This window comes from Acanthaster planci, linkage group LG06, assembly GCF_054643075.1.
Source record: "Acanthaster planci isolate LZ-2023a linkage group LG06, COTS_SCS, whole genome shotgun sequence".
NCBI lineage: Eukaryota > Metazoa > Echinodermata > Asteroidea > Valvatida > Acanthasteridae > Acanthaster > Acanthaster planci.
The window spans coordinates 10268765-10294592 of record NC_141782.1 but is presented as its reverse complement, the minus strand read 5'-3'; the positions used below and the strand labels follow the sequence as shown (position 1 = coordinate 10294592).

At 42.8% G+C, this 25828-nt stretch overlaps 1 protein-coding gene across 3 annotated transcripts in view; it reads left to right on the top strand.

The window, feature by feature from the left end:
- Positions 1 to 25828, top strand: part of LOC110975648 (uncharacterized) — a 33036-nt gene extending 7208 nt beyond the window's left edge. For 2 of the 3 annotated variants that reach the window (XM_022228296.2, XM_022228295.2), the window contains 20 exons: positions 4849 to 4882; positions 6106 to 6168; positions 6524 to 6597; positions 8208 to 8286; positions 10565 to 10682; positions 11163 to 11341; positions 11649 to 11867; positions 12409 to 12543; positions 12913 to 13050; positions 13518 to 13661; positions 14873 to 15034; positions 15739 to 15915; positions 17286 to 17426; positions 18071 to 18229; positions 18743 to 18871; positions 19689 to 19877; positions 21657 to 21770; positions 22523 to 22645; positions 23040 to 23158; positions 23776 to 25828. In XM_022228296.2, the coding sequence (XP_022083988.2) occupies positions 4849 to 4882; positions 6106 to 6168; positions 6524 to 6597; positions 8208 to 8286; positions 10565 to 10682; positions 11163 to 11341; positions 11649 to 11867; positions 12409 to 12543; positions 12913 to 13050; positions 13518 to 13661; positions 14873 to 15034; positions 15739 to 15915; positions 17286 to 17426; positions 18071 to 18229; positions 18743 to 18871; positions 19689 to 19877; positions 21657 to 21770; positions 22523 to 22645; positions 23040 to 23158; positions 23776 to 23982 (2703 nt within the window). In that variant the 3' untranslated portion in view covers positions 23983 to 25828. The remainder of the gene's footprint in view (positions 1 to 4848; positions 4883 to 6105; positions 6169 to 6523; positions 6598 to 8207; positions 8287 to 10564; positions 10683 to 11162; positions 11342 to 11648; positions 11868 to 12408; positions 12544 to 12912; positions 13051 to 13517; positions 13662 to 14872; positions 15035 to 15738; positions 15916 to 17285; positions 17427 to 18070; positions 18230 to 18742; positions 18872 to 19688; positions 19878 to 21656; positions 21771 to 22522; positions 22646 to 23039; positions 23159 to 23775) is intronic. The other variant, XM_022228298.2, reaches the window with a different exon arrangement.

Here is a 25828-nt window from a genome sequence, read left to right as displayed (position 1 = left end):
ATATGCAGGCAGGTTATCTTCAGAGCGTTCATATAATCCCTAACGCCCACCATGCGCAGCCCACCTTGGTTGTAATCTTGTACCCTTTGAGTTCTACTAATTTGGGCAGTGCCCCTCAGAATAGATTTAGTTCATTGACAATGTGGTGAGGTGGATCAGGGACACTGAAAAGAAGGAACGTACAGTAGGCCAATTCTACCAAGCACCGTAAGGTTCCTCTTGGACCTTTCATAATCAAACTCACTACTTTTTGACGTCAGGGGCCGTCTGTTTACTTTTTAGTCAAATTAGAGCGGTAAATTGTACATAGAAACTGCCTGTAGTTCTTTCTAGCGTTAAAAGACAATTAGTTCCATGGATTTGGTCAAAAGGTTAACAGAATTGGATTTTTCGTTAATATGGAGCACGTCGTCAACATTTAAACCCTCACGCGCGGAACGGCGCGATTATGAGCAAGCATGTGCTACAAGGAGATATGACGATGTGAAGTACGTTGCACCCGACACTGTCAGGCCTCAGATTTGTCAACAAGTTTGCAAATGGAGGAATGGAAAGACAGAAAAACGCAAACGTGGCAAATTATGGGGCTTATCTGGAGGGTGCCCGTGACGACAAGGACTGGCGGCTGGCAGAGGCTAATGAGTCAAACATGGCCCCCTCTGGCAAAGCGGCTTGTCACGTAAAATCCAAACGAGATTTACAGCTGAATATTAATGGCATAAACCTGGCAGGGGTGTCTGCCAATCGTTTTGACCCAAAGCATTTCCTGAGTGCTCACTACCACCTGCATAACTATAAAATAACATCGTCCCAGGAACTGCTGAAGCTGTTTTGGGTGTTTGCTATATTTATCCGTTAGCGCTCTCGAAACGGCCGGAATTTTCTGTCAGTCTCGGAAATTGGCGGCTTTCCCTCCGAGTGGTGCATTCAAAAAACAAGTACTCCATCTTACAAAAGTAGGAAGGAAATGTGTTTAAAGTGAACCTGAAAATTTAGCGTAGAAAAATTCCTCACATTTCTCTGCCCGTTCTGGATTGAGTTTCGGACTTTCCGTAACTGTAATTTGTTTGATGCAGCATAGTGTCGCATCATTCTTTGTAGCAAGGTCGCGGGCTATGAATGGTATATACTGAACATATGTTCTGAGCTTGTTAGATTACATTTAACCACAGAAGCCTTATCGCTGTGCAGGGCAGTTCAATAGTAATTAGGGGCGCAAACATGCAAGAGTTTCCTTTCATTGAGGAATGTATGAATGAATAGGTCATACACCCTTATGAAAGGAAATTCTTGCATATTTGCGCCTGTGATAATAAAAGTCAAGAAAAATCACACCCATCAACCTCATGGCTAATATACGACGTTTATTCATTTTCTACAACCCTTTGGCGATCGTTGCCTTTCTCCAACCCACCGGGCCTATTTTCACGGCGCTGTTAAGCGGACTATTTTACGCTTAGGCTTAGGCTTACGCTTTTTCATGGAGACACAAGTGGTTAGTATAACAAACGACTTACTAACCTTTGGAAGAAAAGTTTGCTTTAAAAATTAATTAAAGGGTAGCTGCAATCAATGTTTTTGACCACAAACCTGTAAAATGCACCTTTGTGCCTCAGTAAACCGTATTTAAACTTTGATTTGATTGTTTGAAAGGGTATTTTAATGCCTTTTGGTTTTTATGTTAATGAGATTTGCATATTCATGAGCAAAACTGTGATGTCATCTCAGGAAGAAACCTCAGTGTTACATTGGCTTGTATACGTCTAGTCCTGCGTGTTTGTAGATTTTCCTGGACTAAGTTTTTTCGTTTTTGCTGATTCATTGTTGTTTATGGGCACAGCAATAAGAACCCATCAATCCCTCTCTCAGAAATGTTATCAGTTAGTAAATTCTGGGTTCACAATTTGAACAGAATTACCTTTACACTGAGCCATCTTCCCTAGATGACTTCATAGCAACAGCGCCCTTAATTGTCCAGGAAAACATGGATAATTTGATTGTTTAAAAGTATGCACCTTTCAGTGCAAATAGGAGCGTGGAGGAGTTTTTATGCATTGAAGAGAAGCACAAAGATGCAGAAAATTTGTGATGAAGAAAAATTCATTACAGGTATACTTTAAATTTGACGTAACAATGGAAATCTCTATGTGTGCCCATGTAATTTTCTGTCCTCTGCTCAGTAACTGTGAAATGTTGATAGTGAAATACGCTTACAGTTAATTTGTGTTAAGCAGCGCCTTGAAATTGATCCCTGGTTAGTTGAGAAAAAAAACTAATTATGTAACGTCTTGCTTGCATAATATGGTCAGGTCCGGCTTGGCCGATTCGGAGCCTATTTGTCTATATGCACTTCTTTAATGCATGGAATAAGTGGTTCAATCGCTGTCTGTTGAGACTGCGATCGCGCAGTCTGACTTGACAGAGTCGTGCCTTTGCACGACAGAGGGGTTCAAGGCAATGAATCGCTCCATCGGAAACATACAGCCAAAAAGAGGGGTCCGCACGGATTACTTTGAAGAAAATATTTTCCAGGAAAAACAGAAAGAAAATATTTTCCAGGAAAAACAGAAAGAAAATATTTCTTCTGTTCTGCGACCGGAACATTAAATCACAAATACCGATCCGTACCCTATTTTACTGCATAAGTAATATTGATGGCGCCCTTCCATCCTGTGAACCAGAACTACTAATAAGAGGTGCACTGCACTAATTCAAGCTCCATTGAAACCAGTGTGAAATCAACCAAGTTCGAAGCCCCATTGCGGGCAACCGAAGCCCCTCAGGTGTCGCAAACAAAAACAATGTGGCATTTGGCCCTTCACATTTCATTTCATTTTCAACTTTCAGAAGGTTAACCAATGATTTTTTTAATTTTCCTCCAAAAATAAACTCACCCCCCCGAAAGTGAATGTTCCCAAATCTTCTCAGCAGCTATTTTTCAAATGACATCAATTAACTTTTTCAGGCTCTTCTGACAATTTTTTTCAATGACATTTTTGTCAATGACATCTTTGCCTCCGGATGGGAGCCCTTGAATATAGAGAGTTGTTCCTGGGCCGTACTTATACATTCCCACAATTTCTTGGCCCTCACAAGCCCCCTTTTCTTTTCAAAGAAACTGTAGGGGTACTTTTTAAGCGCCTCCGCCAGGTGGAGAATTGTCCTTGAATTGAGACAGTGCACCCATAGAGAAAGTGGCGCCAACTCCAGAGTTTGGGACCAAAATGGCCGTTCATTATGTATGCAGTACAGCACGTAGCTATCGTGTGCTAGCAGTCCATGTTCGCTGCCGCTGACCCATAATCCACCATTTTGGTTCCCACAAGTGAGACACTCATGTCGCAACTCACTCTATAATATAAACAGCGCTGCCGTGAACCAGGAGCGTGACCAAGGTTTCATCTCCTACAAGACATTGCCAAGTATTGAAAAATTAATAGTAATGAAAACGACCGTTTCACAAATAATGAACCAATGCCTGGGAAGAGTAGTTTTGTTTATTTTTTTTTACTGGTGCAGAGATTTATGGAACTTAAGAATCTGAAAGTCAGATTTTTTCAACCGGTTTCCCGGTTTGTCAAATTACCATAATACGCAAAGCCCTGTCGTAAATCGCTTTAAAAAATGAGAGTACTTTAGCGAAACTGAAACAGGGTACTGAGACTAGGCGTTTGACCAATCAGACATCAAGAGCTGCACTTGGAAAAGGGAATAGGCCTATACACTATGTGCGACATTCTCCCTTGATTGAGGCATGTGTTTTGAGCTTGCACTTTCCATGACACTGCGTACAAGTTGTCCTTATACCCTTCCCTGAACATGCGTCGCATGTTGTCATAACGCAAATCGAGTTACCACATGAAATGACATTTTAATGGGGATTGAAGTTTTATCAAAGCGAGGTATAGGGGAACGTTCGTGCCGACGCGCCGCGCCGCGACTGTGCCTTCGCCCGGCAAATTACACGGTCGAGTCCCGGGTTTTCAGTCGGTTTCCATAAACAGCCTTCCCAGTCAGTACAGGAATGCCGTGGATGTGATGTTCGCCACGTGAGGGAAATAAGCCGAATGACTGTGGGATACGGTTAGCCTTCTTTCTGTAGAGTAAAACGAGTCCCTCGCCTTCAAGACAATTATCGTAAATGATCGTGATACAACGGTAGAGAGGGGGGATTTTCGTTTTGATTGCTGAAGCGGATGTTCTGCTGGGCTAATCTGATACGGAAATTGAATTTTGTTCCAATGGAAACTTCATAGCTTCTTCCATTATGCAGTGTAATTACATAAAAACACTATCAACCGTTATGACTAAAATGAGTAACCTTTGTGACATGAAAAAAAAAATAAAAATTGTGACTTGAAACTTGAAATGAACTTACTATTGTCATACCGCACCAAAGTTTTTCAGCGCCTTACAAGAATCTTTTTTGCAAGTATAGCTTCTCCCGCCCCCTTTTAAGCCCCGTCCACCCAATGCAAGGTAACCAGGGAGTGGCTCATGTCAAATGTTCCCAGAAAATTTTAAATGGACAATTTGCATCAAATATCCTCAACTGATCGAGTGAAACCCGTTTTCAGGAAGAATTTGCCGAAGAGCTTCGCGGGCGGTTGACAGTGTGTCGATCAACGTAGGCAAATTACATACTTCTCGAGTGATGTACCCCTCCCCTTTTCACGAGTGTGCCGACAATCTGATGACCTAACAGAAGGGAAAATGCCGCCTGTCTTCTGCCACCAATCGACACAAGAAACCTGTCAATAGGTTCTCCTCTCCTGTAGTCACCCCTTGGATGCTAACTCACAATGCTGTCAGTTCTAATTACCGGTATCTTATTTTATTGTTTTGCAGAGTGGTGTCATTGTGGGGCCTCCAGCACCGCAAAGTAAGTGAATGACTCCGGCGTGATGGGGTGAAACCCCATCGCTTAGCTTGTGACCTGAATACCAATGCTCAGCAAACCAACAAGATTTCTGGAAATTAAAATTCTGTCTAGTGGGTCAGGGATCAATGTAAATTGTACATTTTTTTGAGTAGCATCTGACCTCAGAAAAGGTACCCGTCAAACTTTATAAGGAAATTAATGAGTGCGTAAATATGTATAACAACTTCAACCATTCGAAAGCTTCCAAACGTGTCTTGTTTCTTTTTGTTGCCAGCAAAATTGGTCAGCAACATATTCAGAGCAAGCATCCAGGATAAATGAATAGCCGTAATCTTTCTTACCATCCAACAATTTACGCCGTCAGTCGTCCCGTTAAGCATTCAACGGATACTGCCACGAAAACCTTAACTTTATGCCCAAACCAACACCGCGATTGCATGTAGACCTTCACCAAGTAAGCACGTCCAATCCCGAGCTGTCATCGCCTTGGCCTTGAGTCGATGTTATTGCACGCGATCACATTTCGTGGGAAGACTTTTTTACTCGGGTCGAATTAGTTAAAACTGGGGGAGACATCAACTGAATATCCAGCGATCATTACTGTTGTTTGCGGGATGTAAAGGACGAGTTCGTTGACAAGTCCTTTTCCTGGTCCACCAAATAAATAAGAATATACAAGATGGAAAGTTGGTAACGTGATTAAACGGTGCCTTTAGTTGATAACTAAGGGCAGAAGTGTGTTTGAACTTCTGAAGGATTCTGTGTGAACGTTAAGCATGAAAGACGAGACAAGAATGGTTGTGTGCTCGACGTTTCGATGGTTGGAAATTGGTTAAAAACGATTGGATTGGTTAAAAAAACGAAAACATCAGTAGTAATATTTACAAAGGGTCGCAACTCAACAAACCGGGACTGTTGGTTTTTGTAGTGTACAGATCAGTTTCGGAGAGTTCGGTTGCTTCTGCCCCCAAATTAGTTCTGGTCTTAATAGAGAATAACAAAGGATTTGATGGCCAAATTTGCCAAAGAAATTCTTTGAATTTCAAAGTAAAATATACTACATTTTCTTAATTGACTTTACTCGGGGCTACAGCGGCATATCAACTCGCGGTTACCATTTTTTCCTTCGTTCATAAAAAAAATGTATGTCAACCTACTCTATCAATAGTCCTTCGCAATTAGTTGCTTCCAAACTGAAATCAAATAACACATTTTTCCTACAGCTTTGGATGCAGGGCCAGATGCAATGGAGACAATCATAGAACAGAATGAGGCAATCTTTGAAGGTAACATCAACTTTTTGACGGTATTTATTTAGGGATATACGCGCCACATTATTCCTAGATCGCTTGATTATCGAGACGTGGTCAATGTGTGCATTTTTTTTCACGCCTGACGCTATAATCTTCTTACATTTTGCATCATATCGACGATGTTATAATTTCTGTTGAAGACTACTCTTATGCTGCTGCTTTTTTGTAATACATGTAGGCCTAATAATTACCAGATTCCATCCTGTCATCATTTTTGTGTTCGTAATAAGAACCATTATTTGGTAAACAACGACTTGGCAATTGCCAATACATTCTCCTTCCCAAGACCGACACTTAAATAACCTTTTTGTACATTTTTTAACTACAGAAATTGCAGAGGGAAAGAAGAATCACTTTATCGTGGATGGTGATATATATGACCCCACAGCCAATCAAACAAGGGTGAGCGTAAAGAACTAGGCAAAGCTAAATTGGTTTCAAAAGCCGCAAGGGAAACTAGGTTGATTCGAAAATAGCAGAGGTTTTACGGGCGATACTTTCGCGCTATTTTCGGGCAAGTTGAAACATACATGAGACAAAGGTTTGTATGGATTTCGTTCAATAAATTCAACCGTTTGTGCAGACTAACAGCGGTTCAGCAAATCTAGGTTCCAGGATGGCGCAGAACAAAATTCAATTTGTAGGCCATTATCGCCTTCATCCGAGGCATGCGACACCCCTGTATCTGTCATCGGACGGGAATTGCTTCCCCTCGATAGGGTATTTAAATAACTCCTAAATAATGCTTGTTAAAAGTTAGGGTCTGACAGAGAAGACATCCAGTGAGGATTCAAACTCTCATAAGTCGTCTGTCTTCCCGCGTGCGTTGATGGCATCCCATGCGACCACATGGATAACGAATCATCTGGTCTGCGAGAGCGAAGCGGGCTTGCTAAAAATTACGTCGGCCCCCAGACTGGAAATTCAATCTTTCAGCCAGCTTATCGCGACAGCAATCGTGAACAAATAACATCGGGTTGGGTACAGCATAGTACAGCTGTTTCTCCTCGTGGCCCGTGGGGCCTCGCCCGCAAAGCCCAAAACGTATACAGAGCGAAACGAGGTTTCCCCGGTAGCTATATTTGGCGGCGGGTGCGAGTGGCGCGGCGTGACATCCGGGTATTGAGGGTTGAGGTCGAAGTTACAGGCAGCAGAAACGTGCCGGCTGGATAAGGGCGGACTTGCCAGAACCAATGCACTAAAATTAGACAAGAGGGTTTCTGAGTGGGCGATATCCGTATCTTTCTCCTGTATTTATACAACAGTCGAGGTTAGATTTACCTATTAAAAGCGGCCAAACAGCTTGGGGTAGCCAGGGGGGGCGGGGCCACCCCCCCAAAAAATGAAGATTTTTTTTTGTTTTTTTAATCAATAAGAGTTCAGATGTTAAGAGGCTTAAATTGAGATGGTTTTGAATGGAAAGAGCCATTTTGTCCATGAAATTGTTTTGAGCACCTACTAGGCCCCTATTTGTGACTGGTGCGATCAGCAAATGCAAAAGTGAACCGGGGATACTGCTTACTTGTTCCTTCCCCCCCCCCCGAAAAATTGGTCTGGGTCCACCCTTGGGGTAGCTTAGAGGGAAAAAGTCATTTTTGACTGGGGACGTCACCTATTCTCATCTTACGTATAACGACTACCACAGGGTTGAACTTAAACTCCATCTAGTAAGCAAAATCCGCTTCACCAAGACTTTACCCCCTGCAACAAAATGTCTGTTGGACAATAATGTTTCATAACTCAGGGAAATTCCCAGCAGAAAAAAAAACGACAAGGCAACAAAATATACAACGTTTTCAAGCGACGGTGCACGCTACAAAAATAGCGAGTTCATGTCATTGTCGCAGCCAATCACAATGAAGGCCTGCCTGCACATCCTTCCTCAATTCAGAGAATCCTGCCACTTGACCGTGAAATGGCCTTGCGCCCCCCCCCTTTCCCAACCACGCTCAATGGGTTATAAACCTGATTCAGTCGAATAACCATCGTTTTGGAATGATCTTTTCCTACAGAAACGACGGAATGCAATAACGGACAGGCGGAGGTTATGGCCAGGAGGCGTGGTACCATACGTAATCGATGGTTACTTTTGTAAGTGCTAACAGGCTGTGCCCGCAATACTTGGCCACGGCCAGCATTAACTCACTCAGGCTCGTCTATGGGAAGTTGATTTGCTGGCTTCCTCAAGCTGATGCGTTATTGCCGTTTGTAGTTTAGACGGCCAGTGTTCACATCCAAGCGATAAACGGAAACAGTTGATGGATTTTTTGCGTTGAAGTCTATATCGCGCGATATTTTGCAGTGAGGACACGATAAAACATAAAACACACTGGTTTCCTACAAGGCTGTTTACAACGAGAGCGAATAAACCGCGTGTTGGGGCTGTAAATCATCGTGTTTAAAAAAACTGAGTAAGTTTCAAACCCGGATACCGCTCTGAGCTGAGACAGATTATTCTGGCCAGTCACCGGTGTTGTTAGGTATGACGTCACAGGGTGGCTGTCACGGGTGAGCGCATGCTCATCACGTGGGGTACTAATGTTATTGAGTGGACATCATAATCGAGAGGGTTGCCGTCATAACTGAGAGGGTTTCCGTCATGCATTTAGCCTAGCGTTCACTTTCTGTCAACACTTTAAGTAACTGCTCGTTTGTGTGACTGGGCCATAAAATGCCAAATATCACGCGGCATATCGCTTTCACTGCACTGCGAGTTCTCCTTTGGTAAATATATCGATTAAATCTTGCTCAATTTGGTTTTAACTTGTTATACTTGTGATCACTGTTTTGCATAGAATGATTAGCTTGGAGAAAATCTGAAGCCTTATTAAACTTTCCTGATGCGTGCTGAAAACATTTTCAAAACTTCCCTTTCCCCGAGAACGAGCATTTTAAAGATTGTGTAATGTATCCCCCAAAATGTGGAAACTAAACCTTCGATGCGTGAAAATTTACAGCCTGTGTGATCAGTGTACGTCTGGACAGAAATTGGTAAATTTAAATTGATGCTGGCGTTGTAGCTTTAACTTGCATACGGCCCTGACAAAATACGGAGCACTTTGAGTTGAAAATGTCAGGGATACATGTGCAACATGGTGAACGATAACTTCGAAGTAAAGCTTCCTGGATGTTTCCTGAGACTTAGTGGCTTAGTAATGGCTCAGCGACAACGCCAGAGATTCCAGGATTTCAGAATAAATCCTGAATCTTAACACTGAAAATAAAACACCCTTGACGCGAGATAGGGGTTGGGGTCTAAGCCATGGTGGCTTTGAAATTTGACAACTTACTTAAGTGTTTTCCCCCTGCCATGGGCAGGGCAGACAGTCCCCAGCACTGGGAAATCACTCACGCTGATATCCCCTTTTTCTGCCAAGGTAAAGGTCTGATGTTTCCGCCACCAATTATCTTGATATGAAAATGCTGTTACTGCGAAGCCAGTAATCTGAAACAGTGTATTCGAAAGGCCCTAGAGAGACATTGGGGAAGTTTTCACAATTTGTTGTGAAGTCATTGCGTCATGTCCTGGATTTGAACTTCAGAGGACAGTCTTGCCCTGACGTTAATGAATATCAGGGCTCAGGACTAGGCTAAGCTTTGATTCGCAACCCTTAGTACTGCCGACTATTGCACCATTGCAGTATAAGCTGAGGGCAGCCCAGGAAAGCAGGGGGGGTCAAACGGGGTGCTGAATCGTGATGGGCAACCCCCAGCATTTTTACACATGTGTGCTGTTCTTCGTTCTCGAGGGTTCGAATCTATTTCGAACTGTACTTAAGTAATAGGGGCCACTTGTCCATAACAAAGCGTATGGATATGCCTCCAAACTTTCATATACAAAAGGCACTAAGCGAACTGAAACACCATCCTTGGAAAGTCGGCTGTAATCGTCCTAGATCAGCTATAAACTTCCAGATATGATTATTTCATTGTGCTAACTTTATCGATTTTTTTTATTTATATGTTTTGCGCATGAAGTAAAGAAAAATGTCCTTTACTGCGCCTCGCAGCATTGTGCTTTTCAATAAATTAAAATTTACCCTTTTTAGACTTACTTAATTATTTTTAAAGGAATATTAACAATGACATAATATCAGCGCTTTGTATTAGAGGTTCGCCATTAACAGCTGCTCAATACGAACGATTCTTAATAGTGCGCCTCCAAGAGCTTGCAACGCGTTGGCCAATCACAATGCGCGAAATCTGTCGACCCTTTCCAAACGCGCACGGGTCCACAGATTTTGCTCATCTTGATTGGCTAGTGCGTTGCAAACTCTTTGAGGTGCACTATTGTGAAACGCCCGTATTTGCGTCTAATCTGATATTGACACCTGTTATCTTTGGTTCCTCCTTCTGCTCCTTTTTTAAGCTACTGAACAGAGAGTGTTCATTCTCTCAGCGATGCAACGATTCCACGAGAAGACGTGTATTCGGTTCCGACCCCGGACTATCGAACGAGATTACATCGTAATCACGGAGGGTGAAGGGTGAGGTTGTGCAGTTTTGGACGGTGGTTGATTAATGTCCTGTTTTGCCAAAATTCTGGCTTCTGTCCCATTAAGGGCAGCTGCGTGTGTGCCTTGTGGATACATGAGACTAGGGGAGGGGACTAGGCGTGGAGGGCGGGGCCATGCGCGCCCACCACTCAGATTGACGCCTTTGTCTTCCCCCATTGAAGGAAGAGATAATTGCATTGTTTGACTGATCAAATCCACTGACTGCCCAATTCAGAAATGAGATCTCGAGCACTCCGGAAAATTGAACCGTACAGCGAGACCCCTAGTTATGGTGCACGAGCCACCATCTTTTACTTGTTTTCAATCGTGGCTTCTTTTCAAAGCAAAGTGTGATTATGTCGCTTGTCATCACATCAAAATACCTGACGTTTTCACTTGCTTTTTGTGCATGGAGAGGCGAAATTTCTGAAAGTTTTCAAGTCTAATGATTTCGTTCGTGATATTCTTCAGGTGCTGGTCGATGATTGGCCGGCGAGGGGGGCGCCAGACGGTTTCGATCGGAGGCACGTGCAAAAACAGCCGAGGCACCATCATCCACGAGCTGATGCATGCCCTTGGCTTCAGACACGAGCACAACCGACCAGACAGGGACAACTATGTGGTCCTATACTGGCAGAATATCGACAAAAGTACGCCCTCTTTTGCTTTTGCTTTTGGTCTTATGTACCTCAAACGTAGATAACCCAAGCCGCAAGTTGCCAATGCTACTCTGGAGTTAAGGGCCTTTAGGCCTTTAAACAAATTTCTTCTGATGGAAATTAGACCTTTAGCACAATTAGCCTCGCTTCTGAGCACATACGCGTTTTCTTAGTGTCTCTTGCAATATCGACTAAATTCAATTAATGATAAATTTAATGTTTGCACCGTAATGCCTCTCTGATTCTCTCATAATTCCTCGACCCTTTTTTCTCTTGCTCTTTTTCGTCCTCTTGACAGAGATGTGGGACAACTTCGCTAAGTACTCCCGCCGTGACGTCACACTACTCGACACTGGCTACGACTACCTGTCCCTCATGCATTATCCGACCTACGCCTTCAGCAAGAACGGCGGCCAGACTATCGGCACCATTTACCCGACCTACGAGGAGCCGGGAACTAGGAACGACTTTAGCTACGTTGATGTCTACCGCATCACGGCACTCTACAGATGTGGAGGTAAGGAAATCATTTTCACAATGACTTTACGTTTGGCCGCCCCACAGCCAGAGACGGATTTCATCCCTTCAAACCCCGGCCATAGAGTAGTTAATTTTTATAATTGAAATTTGATGTGTAGCTTAAGACATGCTCTGTACATTTTTTACAAGTTGTACATTGGCTGATTTTTTTTGGGGGGGGGGCGGGAGCGCACCGGGTGCGCCCCCAACCGCCTGCTCGACAATGAATTTTAATTGGGCTCCGTTACATTTACATTCTGACTAAGGGATTCGCTCTGCACGCTCACATTTGACCCTGCTAGTTGCCCCCCCCCTTCTGAAAATCCCAGATTCGCCCTTGATCGTAGTATTTTGTATAAACTACGGTACATTTGTTAATTTTTTCTGTGCATGAATAGTGAATACACGGTTTGTGAAAAAATTAAGATAAGACAGCACCCTTCTTCGAAAGTATGACTCATTATATACTTTCTATCTATATCTATCTTTTTATCTATTCTGTCTGTTTCTCAATTTCACTTTGATTTCGTTTACATCAGCGTGCTACGACACTGACAAGGACAACTGTCCAACCTGGGCCATCATGGGCGAGTGTCGCCGTAGCAGCGTCTGGATGCAGAAGTATTGCCCGTTTAGCTGCGAAAGTTGCAACAAGGCCGAGTATTCCGGTGGAGGTGAGCACGGTGATTTCAACCTGGTCCAGAGGGCCCAGGGCTAGGGAGAGGTCAGCTGGCTCGTCCCCAACCTCAGCTGCATCGACCTTATCAAGCTCTAAAATTGTTTAGAAAATAGACAAGCCGAAAAAAATTTCCAGCCTTCCCATAATGGCTCCATGTAAAAACAATTCATTTGGCTCCCTAATGCGTCCATCCTATCAAGAAAGCTTTCTAAACACACTTTGTCGTATTCCTGTTAAGCACAACATGGATTTTACAGCAAGTGTCCAAATCGGATTTCTTCCTTTCTTTGTATACAAGAAATTGTGTGGTAATGACTGTTCTCTTCGTTATGAATGAACACCAATGTGTTTCAGTATCCTTCAGATTGCAGGGACTACTCCAACAACTGTGAGAAATGGTCGTCACATGGCGAGTGTGACCGTAACCCGGATTTCATGAGCTACAACTGTAAGATGAGCTGCGGTTACTGCAAAGCTCCCAACGATGTACATGCCAGAAGAGGTTGGTCATCATTTTAGTAAGGAACTGTACCCCGGAGAAGGTCCCTCTGCAGGCCGTTGTCCACAAATAAACAGGAAGGTGGAAAAAGTTGTAAGAAACACCTTAACAAAGCGATGTTGACGATGCTACTCGACGTTTGCGCATCGACGTGTCAGACGTAAAGAAATCGCCTTTCCACTTAATGCGTTTTCAAGTTTTATATTTCAACGGCCTGGATTCTATATCCACAATTTTAATTTTAATCTTAAGTTGATTCACAAGTGCTTTTGCGTATATCGTTTTCTTGTATTAAACCGACGCTTGAAACTGATGCTTTCTTTCAACGAGTCAACCGAATTTTATGTTAGGCTCGAATCAAGTCGAGGCCATTACTTGAGGTGACTCGAGTCAAGTCGAGTCTCCAAAAATGTGACTCGAGTTAGACTTTTAACTTTGTCTTTCGATGCACTTACTTTTGGCCGTTCCAGAATGTTACGATGACAGTCCGCTGTGCGGTGATTGGTCCCAGTTGGGGGAATGCTACAACAATCCCGAGTACATGAAGAAGACGTGCCACAAGAGTTGTGGGGTCTGCGTCGAGACGGATCGCGACCATACTGTCGGTGATGGAGGTATATGGTGATCCCCCTTCCCAAAAGTTCCCCTTCCCCTGGAGGAAGGGACAGGATAGTAGCAGTCTGAAATCAAGTATTTGTGTCTGAAATTCTAGGAGGTACAAGTCAAACAGAAAATTTGTAATATTGAAGCTATGCTTTTGCTTTTGCATTAGAGCCTGTATAGTTCGCCTTATTTAAGAGTAGGCCATCGTGATTCAATCGAAAACGAAGCGAGGTCCTGTAATTTTTCTCAGGCTTAACTCTAGTAGGAACAAAATTGATACGATAGAAACAATATTAGTGCGCAGTGCTCCGTTAAATGGCTCCAACATATGGATAAAAGTAGTATGACTTTTAATGAAATTCAAGAACATTTTGATAGCGAGAAGAACCCAGAAATCTTGGCAAAATAGTCAACCTCGGTTTACTTTGAAGCAATACCCTTATCCACTCTCCTTTGTTACGGTATTCATCCGCGTATATACCATGTAGCGTTCATTGTACCTAGCCAAATGCTGTTGACACCACATCACTCACCAAACTTTTTCTCACGCTGTCTAATTCTCCCCACCCATCACTGCTTTTGTTTCCAGCTGCGCTTTCCTCGTATCACCTGCTGTTGCAAACGCCATACTTCCCTCTGTAATTCTTAACATTTGCTCCGACTTTCTCTGATTTTATCTGCTTTTCACAATTAAAATAAGAAAAGCTGTTTATATGCGGGAGTGATTGAGAAATAACAGGTGAATTTGAAGGGGAAAATGAAGGGGAGAGAAGACAGAGACAGAGATGTCGTAAAAGAGTGTGGGGACTGACTGAAAATACAGAGTTCTTGTGTGAACAGGAGTTAAGAAGTCATTTAAGGACTCGTTTGTAGAGTGTCTGGAATCAGAAGGGTGTATAGACGTGTTACTTTCTTTTATCATTTTCTTCCTTACAGAGATCTGGAACCTTGTAACAAATACGTGTACTATAAATTGATTCTTTGTAGTCTTCTAACAGTTCTTACGTTTAAGCGTAGCTATTTCGAGGCTGCCGGTACCGGGCACGTGACGCATACTGTCCTCAAAGTATTCAATGCAGGAAGATTGCTTGTTCTCTTGCGGAGCCAATGTGCTTTAAGCATTGTGACAGTGAGGTTTTTGTACCAATTTGTTTAGTACTGAATAATTTTGTCAAGAATGTTGTCTTTCGGGCATGGAAATGTAACAAACGGCATCTTCCAGATTGCCGGGACTTGCATCCCCTCTGCCATATTTGGGCAAGACACGGCGTCTGCCAGAGCTACCCGGAGTGGATGATGGAGAACTGCGCCCTTAGTTGTTGGAGATGTGCAAACAAGACCGGGGTTACCGTGGAAATTTGGGACGACACTACCACAGAGACAGGTGATTGTGTGGGTCGTTTTACGGTGGCTGCGATCTGCGCGGTCATATGGAAATTCATGGGGCCTTGCAGCGGAATAAATCCAATCAAGCTGCTGTATTCTGAGAATGATGGAGTGCAGTATGCCGCAACGAGGGTCATAGGATTACCCTGAGATCACAAAGATGGTGGAATCTCGGAAACGGTCTGTTTTCAGAGTATAGTGATTTGCACAACTTTCTTTGTTATGTGTCTGTTTTCTCAGTCAGTTCGAAACGGTCCAGTTTTGTGACAAAAACAAGTTTATCCATAAAAACATCCACAGCCTCGTGCAGGTTTTGTGATAATGTGCAAGTTTTGCACATTATCGAAGCAAAATTAAGATATGCGAGCCGCTAATTTGAAAACAAAGTGAGTCTACGAAGAATGGAATTCGGGGGAGGGGGTATTGACGGGTTTTCTGAATAAGAAGCAGATTTGAAAAGGAGTTTTCAAATCACGCTTATTAAATTACACGTACATGCTAGGACTATTAACACAGACTTAGTTTTAATATTGGGCAATGCAAGCTAAAAGGATTTTGCTTATGAAAACGTTATCGAAGTCGAATTCTCATCCACACTAGAACGTAGGTGGTAGGCATCACCCGTAAGGTGCACATAAAGATATAAATTCGTCTGCAAGTTTCCTTAGCAATGTACCTTTGCCTTTTTTCAATGTCCCACAGACGGGTCTGGCACCCAGAAGCCACCTGCTCGCCGCCGCCAGATTTGTCAGAACAAGATGAGGCGATGCGACCAGTGGGCGGACAATGGGCGGTGTACCAGGGAGCCCGACTTCATGTACAAGCGATGTCTAAAGAGCTGCGGCATGTGCATTGATGAACGGGTCACGGGGGTCAAAGGTCAGTCCGATGCGATACGTCTTAAATTTTACCAGTCCGTGGGAGGAAACCTGGACGGAATTGCCTTAGAATATGCATACATTTCGAGAAAGTAGAAGAGAAAAAGACAACGAATCTTTGCTATTTGTTATCTCCGAACGGAAACTTTCAAACCTTTTTTTTTTAGTTCATAATGTTCTTTGATAATTCTTAGACAATTGGATTGGACATTTGGATTCGAGACTTGTAGGACCACTTGATTATACTTTGTAGATAGAATGAATGAGGTGATAATTATAATAACTCGCATGGCCTGCTTCGTGTTGTTCGCAGTTTAACCGTGCAGTGAATGGAGCGCTCATAGTGAAGCGCTCGCTAGACTTACGTGTATACCTTGAAGGACATCCACAAGCCTCTAAAAACACAAGGAAATCACCGTATACGCACATGCATGTCAAATACACTTCGCCCAAGGTTAGAGCAGCTGACAGTTGCCGATAGTCCAACACAAGTCTGATCACAAGTCCCTTCGCGTACAGGTCATAACAGACCAATGAAAAATGACAAGGCTGTCGCACTCCAAATGAAGCACTGAGTGAACGGCGCTCTGACTCAACTCGAGACTGCATGACTTATGGCAGACTTGTAGCATGAGGGACCCGTGGGGACGTGCGCTCGACCGTTGGCTAAGAATCTCTGCAAACGACACCGAATGTTTGGACGGTGAGGACGAACTTATTTGAGAATTTCATCAATTGGACAACTTTGAAACCTCCGGAGATTCCAGGCCAGCAATGCAATGCGTGTTGTACACCCGTGGGTCTTGTTTTATCCCCCCTCCATAGTTACTGATCAGCGATTGAGCTAGATTTGTGTGGTTTGATTGACATAACTCCCCAATTAAGAAAACTATTCTTCGCTTGCTTTCGCGTTTTCATATCCCTTATGTTGCTGCCGTATTTTGGTTTCCAATTGTTTGAAATGCAGTTTCGTTTTGCTGTGGAACAACTCATTTCTCTTTTGAAATTAGCTTTATAGAGTGCAGAAAGATCACAGTCATGTACACAAACATTCCGGGAAGAATAAAATATGAAACGAACAAACAAACAAACACCCAACAAACAAAACAACAAATGACAGATCCAAGGCACGCCTGTTAATGTGAACTGATGAGACATGACACAAAAGTTGCAATTTACATTTTTGTGAAACGCACAAACACATGTAAAGCTAACCAGCATGCTGGCTAGACACATCACTGCGGAGGAAGGAAGAAAGGGACCACAATTTCAATTTCGAAAAACTCTAACAATCTAAACCTTGGTCATCTAACCCTTGAAAAAACATTGGGATGCTTTGCGTACAACCTCGTGACCACACACAATACACAGGTACTCCCCCGTGCGAAGACCGGCACAGCCTGTGCAACATTTGGTCACAAGAGGGCGATTGTCAACACGACGAGGAGTGGATGAGGGTCAAATGCCCAATCAGTTGCGGTTACTGTTCCATGGCAACTGTTCTGACGACAGGTAATTGGGTGAAAGAAAGTCCGAAACTTGAACGCAAAAACGCTATCTGCATGTATTAAAGTTGCCGGCATTGCCCATAGCGGCTGCTGCTCGTTGGCATATTGGCATACAGTAAGCATTGCTGGCTTTTCTCGTCTGCTTTCTGCCAACAACATTAGTTAGTACGCTCAAGATTCCCTCGCATTACGCAATCACAGGCTTTCCCGCCAATCAGTGAGGAGTGCTACCGCTACATGTTGTTTCGAAACGGTCTCATTTGTGTTACGGAAAATGAGAGAACTAGAAAATTGTCATGAACGAGACGTTTGTTCCCATTAATGGTATCATGATTTGTAATCAGTAATAAATCATTGATGATAATATTATTGCTTGGAATAGACTAGTTTGCTTTAAGATGTGGATTGCGAATACTATAAAATAAAGTATCCATTGCCAATACGTTGGTAGTCTTGACCGCATAGAATGACGGGTAATGTTATGCAGACTAAACAGTTTATTTATTTATTTATTTTATTTGGGGGGGGGAGTTACTGTTATAATTTCGCCACTTCATAGTGGATGTCCCTTGCAAATTTCAGTGTCACATTTTGATAAGGTTAAACCTCTTCAGCTCTCATTTCCACTTCCTTCTGGTTCTACCGTAGCTCCCACGGCCAAGCAGCGGAACAAATGCGCGGATCGATTCACCACCTGCAAACTCTGGGCCGGGAACGGCGAGTGCGACATCGCCACCGAATGGATGGAGAAGAACTGCCCAAAGAGCTGCGACGCCTGCCCGGGCGAGGTCGAGGAGGCACACCAAGGTACATGCCACCGTCTGTCGGTACTTATCGTAACTTCCCCTGGCTGGTGGGAGGGCAGATTTTTGGCTCAGTTTTGTGTCAAAAAAAAATTCCATTCACGGAGCTGATAGGCATTGTTGTACTCGAGACTATCACAAAACCAGACATCGGAAGTCAAAGAATTGTAAGTCGTGTATAGTAAATATTGGCAGATGGGGGGGTGGGATCATATCCCAACCCCCAAAAGGGGAAAGTGTTTTTGTTGTTTTTGAAAAAAAATGAGAGTGAGGTGATTGGCCGGGGGATTTCATTTTGCATTCCCTTCTGCGTGTGTGCCTCAACCCTCAATAGAGCCATAAAAAGGTTCATAAACGACTTCCAGTATGTTTGGCCACCCTCAAAATAATTATTGTCCAACCCGTAAATTTAGCTCTGGATCAGCCACGTGGGTAAAATCAGATTTTATTCACGAGGCTCTTTATTGAATCAGTTTTCAAGTGAAGGAAATGTGACCGACTGTTCGTTGTGTCTCAGACTGCACCGATTCCTATCAGAGATGTCCGGCGTGGGCCGCCAAGGGAGATTGTCAGTACAACCCCGGCTGGATGAACGTCTACTGTCGCAAAACCTGTCAGCGCTGTCACGAACGAAAAACCCTGCCAGGTACACTAAGTGGTCGTCGGCCAGTGAGACACGGCTCGTCTTCTGACAGTCTGGTGAAAAATATCCTTTGACATTAACAAGCTATAGCCCCCTCCATATCCCCCAGATCATAGGCTGCTGTGATGTAGTGAATTCCTAATTTCTCTTTTAACCTCTGTTGTTTAATTTGACTGAATATGTATTATAATAGTTTGCTCGTACACAGTATTTGTATTTCACCTTTTATTTTTGTTTACAGCACATAAATAGTTTGCTTTTTTTTGTTAATTTACTTTGCTCAAACAGCTTGCTTTGGTTATTCTCCGCTACCCAATTTATCAGCTTTCAGATGAACGCGGTCAATTTACAGAGCCGTATGCGCCTGTCTCCTTCGTGTACATCTGGATTCGTTCGGCTATTCACTCAGTCCACGTTGGTCCCTTTTTTTCCTTTGTAACTTTCTAATTTTGCACCCCTGTTTCCGTTTGGCGCCATGTAACTTGTCCTTTGCGTTTACTTTAAATGAAAGTCCTGCTTTAATATGCACTTGTTTAATCAGCATCAATAGAAGTCTGAAAAGCTTTTTTTATTCCAAATACTCAAACAAATGTCAATTAACCTTTTTATTTTTGTTTTACTGCTTTACTTAAATCTTCTTTGAGCATCTCAAATGTTAGTCTGAGTGTTTTTCCTTAACAGTTGAGTAACCAAGATGGCTTCTGCTGTAGCACTCATTATTGTTCCCACAGTGTTAATATTTGTAATCGTATGCCACTGACAGCTGTCACTTTCTATCCAATTCAACCACTGTTCAACTACTTCCTCCTCGACGAATCAGGGTGCCTGGACCACTACAGACGCTGCAAGAGGCTCGCCGACGGCGGGGGCTGCAGGGGCGACAACTCCCGATGGATGAGGTCCAACTGCCCGCTGAGTTGCGGCTTTTGTGGAGTGTACGACCGAGCCCCGCCACCGCCTGCACCCGCCCTAAACGAGTCGACGCCGGCTGAATTAAATAGCACGGGAGGTATATACAGTGCAGGCCTACCGTGACGTAGGGTGACATTTTCTAGAGGAAACTGTTTGACGATATGCTCTGTATCAATAAAAGTTGAGTTTGCAACAAGAGGCCATGAAATAACGGCTTCCAAGAAGCCATACCCAGAAAAAGAAAGCTCATAAACTGATAAGTTGTGCATGGTGTCTAAAATGGCACACTTTCATGTCTTCATGGTTAGACTTTTCAGTACTGTGAAGTTTTTGCAAACTTAACGAATTACCTTGGCCTTGTCACATGAGGTGTAAGAGCGCGTTACGAAAAGCAAACATTTAAGGGTATAATTTAAAAGATGTGGTTTTGTTGAAAACAATTATTTAAGGTTCCTGCATATCACAAACGATGATTTATGACATTCACTGGGAAAATCATGAACATCTGTTTGGTTACGTTCAGAAAGGAATGCCGTATGTTAACAATCTCCAGTTTTGCTATAGTGAAAATGTCATTTAGTACCCTTGCAAATTGTTTCAGTAATTATACGTGATTATAATAAAGTGTATTAAAAATGTTGGTGACTTTAAGTTAATCATAATGTGAGTGTGTTGAGAATTATGAACAGTCTGAGGGAGAATGCGGAAGAGTATGTGAACGAGTTAGTAACGTTGATAATTGAGTTGACTTTACATTTTTTTAAAAATCATATTAAATCTGAAGTGAAGCGAGATGATATTCGTGGCTTTTTAGTCTTGAATTCACCAATTCATTTAAGGTGCTGTATTTCATGAAATTGAAGTTTTTTCAGGGATATTGTGCTTTCTCTCATCAGTGTCAAATCTGTCTGCCTTTTTCGCATATTAATTTCATCCCTTCGTCATTCATCGGCAAGTCCCCCCTCCCTCGCTTATTCATTTTCATGTTTTGATATTTTCCACAATCGATCCTGCTGTGCCATGCTTTTCCACCCATACAGGTCTAAGTGTCTCACTTCTCAATCATTTTGATGGCATACATGTACTTTCTTTAACTTTGTATTTGTTAAACAAACATGTCAAGGCTGTTATGAGATTTGGAGATCACGTGAGCTTGTGATTGTGCGCCAATAAGAGCCCGAGACACATACGAATTTCTTGCGCAGCAAAACTGACCCAATCAGATTCTGCGTACCAGGGCAGTGGTACTTCAAATACTTTGCACAGATTAGCCAAACCTGCAGGATTACTTTTCTGTATATTCACAGAACATTTCAACATTCCGGCATTCAATCAGACGGTGCGTGCCTGTTTAAAAGGCGTGTTACTTTCCCCGTAGAGCAGACGTGTATGATTAGCAAACTTGTTCAAAGAAACCAGCTGAGTTGGTAATTTGAAAATAAAAAATTTCAGCGTGACATTGCTCTCTATTCTAGACGTCCTTCAAACAGTTGGGCCTTATTTCATGCCGCTGTTAAGCATACGATTTTACGCTGACGGAAGCTCTGTCGATTGCATGCAGAACTTACCTCGGGCGAAAATTGCTTAAAGTAGTCACAAAAAAGTGGAAATGTTCATGCGCGCGCAACTGTAAGCACAAGCACGCCAAGCATACTCGGCGTGAACTAGTGCTTACGGTTAGTGAAAATTTCTGCTGCGGTAAGCACAACTCTTCTGCTCGGTGTTAGGCAGAAATTGGGTGCTTTAACGGGGAGTTTATTGGCCAAACAGGATGATGTTTACTTACTTCTCTCCCACCGCAGGTTGTACATGTAATTGGCCCACGTGTACTTCATATCCGACTCTTTTCAATACCTGTTTGACTCCTCTCCTACAGGTGTGTGTAGGGATTATCACCCTCACTGCCAAAGGTGGTACCAAAACGGCAACTGTCACGTCAATGTGCGATACATGAAGAACCACTGCAGGAAAAGTTGCGGCTATTGTCCCAGTGAGTGGCTTGTTGCAGTTGCCTCTTAATAATGGTAAAAATACAGTGACGATGACAACGACAATGACAATACATGCCTTGACGGCACAGAAGTTTCAGGTATATGGCAGCGATAACAGCGGCTGCTATAGCGACCTCAGCAACCATAGTAACCCCTTTATCTTAAGCGTAAGACATCCAAGCAAGTGACAGGCAACGAAGAACTTAGAGCAACAAAAGTCAAGATATGTACCGTGCAGTAAGATTCCATGTTCAGCCCAAGTCCTCTCTGGAGTCTGACTTGTGGACTGAAAAAGTAAGCCTTTTGAGTGGGAACTCAGGGAGTGAGAACTTGAGAAATTAGACAATGTGGTCTGGAAACCTGGGCTTTTGATGTCTGCGTATATGAAAATGTTTAAAGATTTTTGTTTTGCCGTATCAAAACATTTACATTCTTCTTACTGCGTACTTAGTCAATTAACCGTTGGCGCTTAGGCCTGATGAAAACACCTTGAAAAAACTTTCTATGCATCAAATAAATGACAAGCTAACATAGACCAACTGTAGCAACTGACTGATAAATATGGAAAACGAGACCCTACCACAAGAACGACCACGTGACAAGTGGAAATATTTCCCCTGATTTAGAGTCGTGACATTTCGAAGAGTCGTTTCAAGTCAGTCTCGATGGTGCTGAGGAGCATTGCATGTTTTTTTCTATTCTGTTCTCATTCAGTCTCTCTGCGTTCTTTTTTTTCTGTTATTTGCTCCAGCTTGCTTTGATAAAGATGCCAACTGCCGAGTCTGGGCCAAGAGGGGCGACTGCTTGTCCAATCCACTGGGACTGGCGAAAGCCTGTGCGCTGAGCTGCGGGAACTGTGGAAGAGGTCCAACAGGTGCAGTATAATTGAAACGCTTTATCGAGGAACGTTCCGGAAGTTGTATATGCAGTTGAAAAATGGCGATGTGTGACTTCAAGAGCAATGTGGAGACTACATTTTCGACAGCAGACTCAGTACGACAGCAAACACAAACAGTTTGCCAGAATTTTCCCAGTTACGTTTTATAGGTTCGTCATTTGTACGGCTAGTCCTTACACTTCGTAAGGCAGCGATAGTTAGGAAGTTGTGATCCCAGTTAAACCATGATTAATTAAACAGGTGGAGCAGTATACTCACAAAACAAAAGTGCGTGCCATTATTTATCAGGTAGACATATTTCAGAAGGTTAAGAATCATTTATTAAAGCTTGTTAGCTGATCAGCATTTTTCCCGCCGTTTCTTTTTTTAGAGTGTTCGGACACCCACAAGCAGTGCCCCAAGTGGGCAAAGCGCGGCTACTGCGACCAAAATACCAACTTCATGCACAAATTCTGTAAGGTCAGCTGTAGGGTGTGTGATTCCGATGAGGTAAGCACAACACTGTCTGGTATTTTCTGTAGATACTCAGCAGGCCGACGAGGACTTCACTGAAGTGTTTTAATGGATGCAATCAACTAAAACACACCAAATATAGATTTCAGTCAAACGAGACAAACCGGCATCGTTTGCTACATCGTGAGCTCTCTGCATGGTTAAGCATCCTAAATGACCGTCTGCTCAACTGTATTCCGGCATGTTATAAACATTGCGCTACATGGGGGGACCTCATATAAGTGAACCTGATTTTTTGCGGAGGAAACCCCAGTCCTAAATAGCCACAGCTGAAAGGCGCGGAAAGCGCGCAGTAAGGCGAAGAGTTTGCCTAATCCTGACATTGTAACAGCTCTACATGCAAGCATACAGACTCCCTTCTTTGAACCATCTCTCCAGTCTGAAACCTTCATTGAGGGTTTTCGACAAAGTGGTTGGAAAATATTACTGCTGATCGGCAAGCAGCTCCAAGAAACTGGCCCTTGAATATTTCCCCGAATGCGCACAAAACACACCGGCTGCGAACAAAATTATTAGTGGCGAAGAGCTTTTTCCTTGAAATCTTCCCCCTGTGGAAAAGTTTTATTTATTTATACTCTCTTTACTTCTGAAAGACCGCCACTCAAGAACCTCCGACCGAGACAGTGAGAGAAGGCCGGCCCCAAGCTAAGTCCAAGAAGAAGACCAAGGGATCGAACAAGAACAGGCGGCGACCGGCGACCAGCAGCACCAAAAGGCCACAGAAAGGCTCCACGCGACCCCGCAAGAACAAGAGACCGCGCAAGAGAAACACTCAGGGAAGGGATGCCGAACTGAACTAGTTCAATCAAATACAGTTAGGGACTATGCAACTGTTTGTCATAGGACCTTTATTAGTTTTTAATGTATTCCTTTTTTTCTTGTTTTTCCCTGCTGGTTTATGTGTCTTGTAGTGCTAGTATTAGTGGTTCTGAGATTTTGTGATTATTCACATTTTTACATTGATCGATAGCTAAAGTAAGTTTTTCGAAGTTTGTTATTTTTTCCCATTCTGTTGGAAACATTGACACGCTCTTATATTTTTGGACCTTTTTGAGATTTGTTGGCTGGAACTTTGGACTGGCTTCATTTTATTTGACAGAATTTTCCCCAAAAGTGTAGCTGCAATGATTTTTTTTTATACACAACCTTTCTGTAACTCAGTATTATTCTTCAGTATGTGAAAACTCTTTGACACTCGTATTTGGTTAAATGTATTTAAAAGTATAATTTTTGAACACTAAGAATTATCACTGCTTTCCTGGACAACTGAGAGTCCTGTTGCCTTGACGATATCTAGGCAAGACAATGTTCTGTGCATTAATTTATCAGTAAAACTTGTGAACTCATTTACTTACTCAAAACGTTTCTGAGAAAGGGACTGATGCCTTATTATTGCTATACACATGAGCAACAATAAATCAACAAAGAAGAGAAAAATTAGTCCCGCAAAATCTACCAAAATGCAGCATTTTATTGTGCACAAACCAATGAAACACCAAAGCTTGCTCCCCGGGACGACATCACAATTTTGCTCATGAATACGGAAATACTCATTAGCATAAAAACAAAATGGCGGTGAATTACCCTTTATAATAGTGAAACAAGAGTTGAACATAAGATTGACTGAGACACAAAGGTGCAATTTGAAGGTCTGTACTAAAACAAATTGATTGCAGCTACCCTTTATAACTCGGCAAGAATCGAAATGCTCGCAGCTTGATTGCCTGCAAGATCTATGTGGGAAGAAGAAGTGCTTTCCTGCCTGTAGCAAAGGCGTGTGTGGAGCCTAGCTTCTCTCTTTTCGGGTGTCCGGCGTTCCGGTAATATTATTTAGAGTGATTTCGGCCGTGGAGGCGTATGGGAACATACAATTGGGATTTCCCCCTCATTTTGTCCCCTGTAGATGTCTTTTTCTTTTGCACATCAGAAGAAGGAGGCAAGCGAGAAGTGTAAATGAAGCTTTGGCCTGTAATTCGGCGATGTTGGATATTTGGCATGTTCGTGTGTTAAAACAGTATACACATGATAGATGAAATTTCAGATTGGAACAATTTGCAAGAAAATTAGAAGTAGGGCGAACTGGTGTAGAGAATAGTTTGCTGACAAACCCTACGAATTTTCTGCAGACAACACGTCCTTCGTCACACACAAAAATGAGACAAAAGCTACATCGACAGATGACACATGTCCAAACTACAACCGAAAACGTGTAACACTATCAATGGACGCTCAAGAACGATTTAAGGAAATTTGAAAGCAGTCTTTGCTGTGGAAGTGTGAGCCAAGAGCAGTTTTCTTGATAAACCCATTGAATGAAGTAGTTTACCGTGAATAAATTTTTCGAAACTATATTTCGGGCATTATGCAGAATGATCAAGAACTAAATACCTCCGTTTCAGCTTCACAGTTCATTTTTTTTCTACTCACCATGGTGCTAAAGAATTAATGCCAGAATGGTGCTATAAACCTGATGAAATATACTCGTGTAAATATGCATGCTGAAGGAGTTCTTGTAGTTGAGTTTGAAGTATGCTGTGTCCAGAAAAAGTCCAAGCGAGTAGAATGGAAAACCACGTCGGTGCTTTTATAAAGCGTTGCAAGGCATCGATGTTTGGGTCAAATAAAGTGAGATATTAGTAACGATAA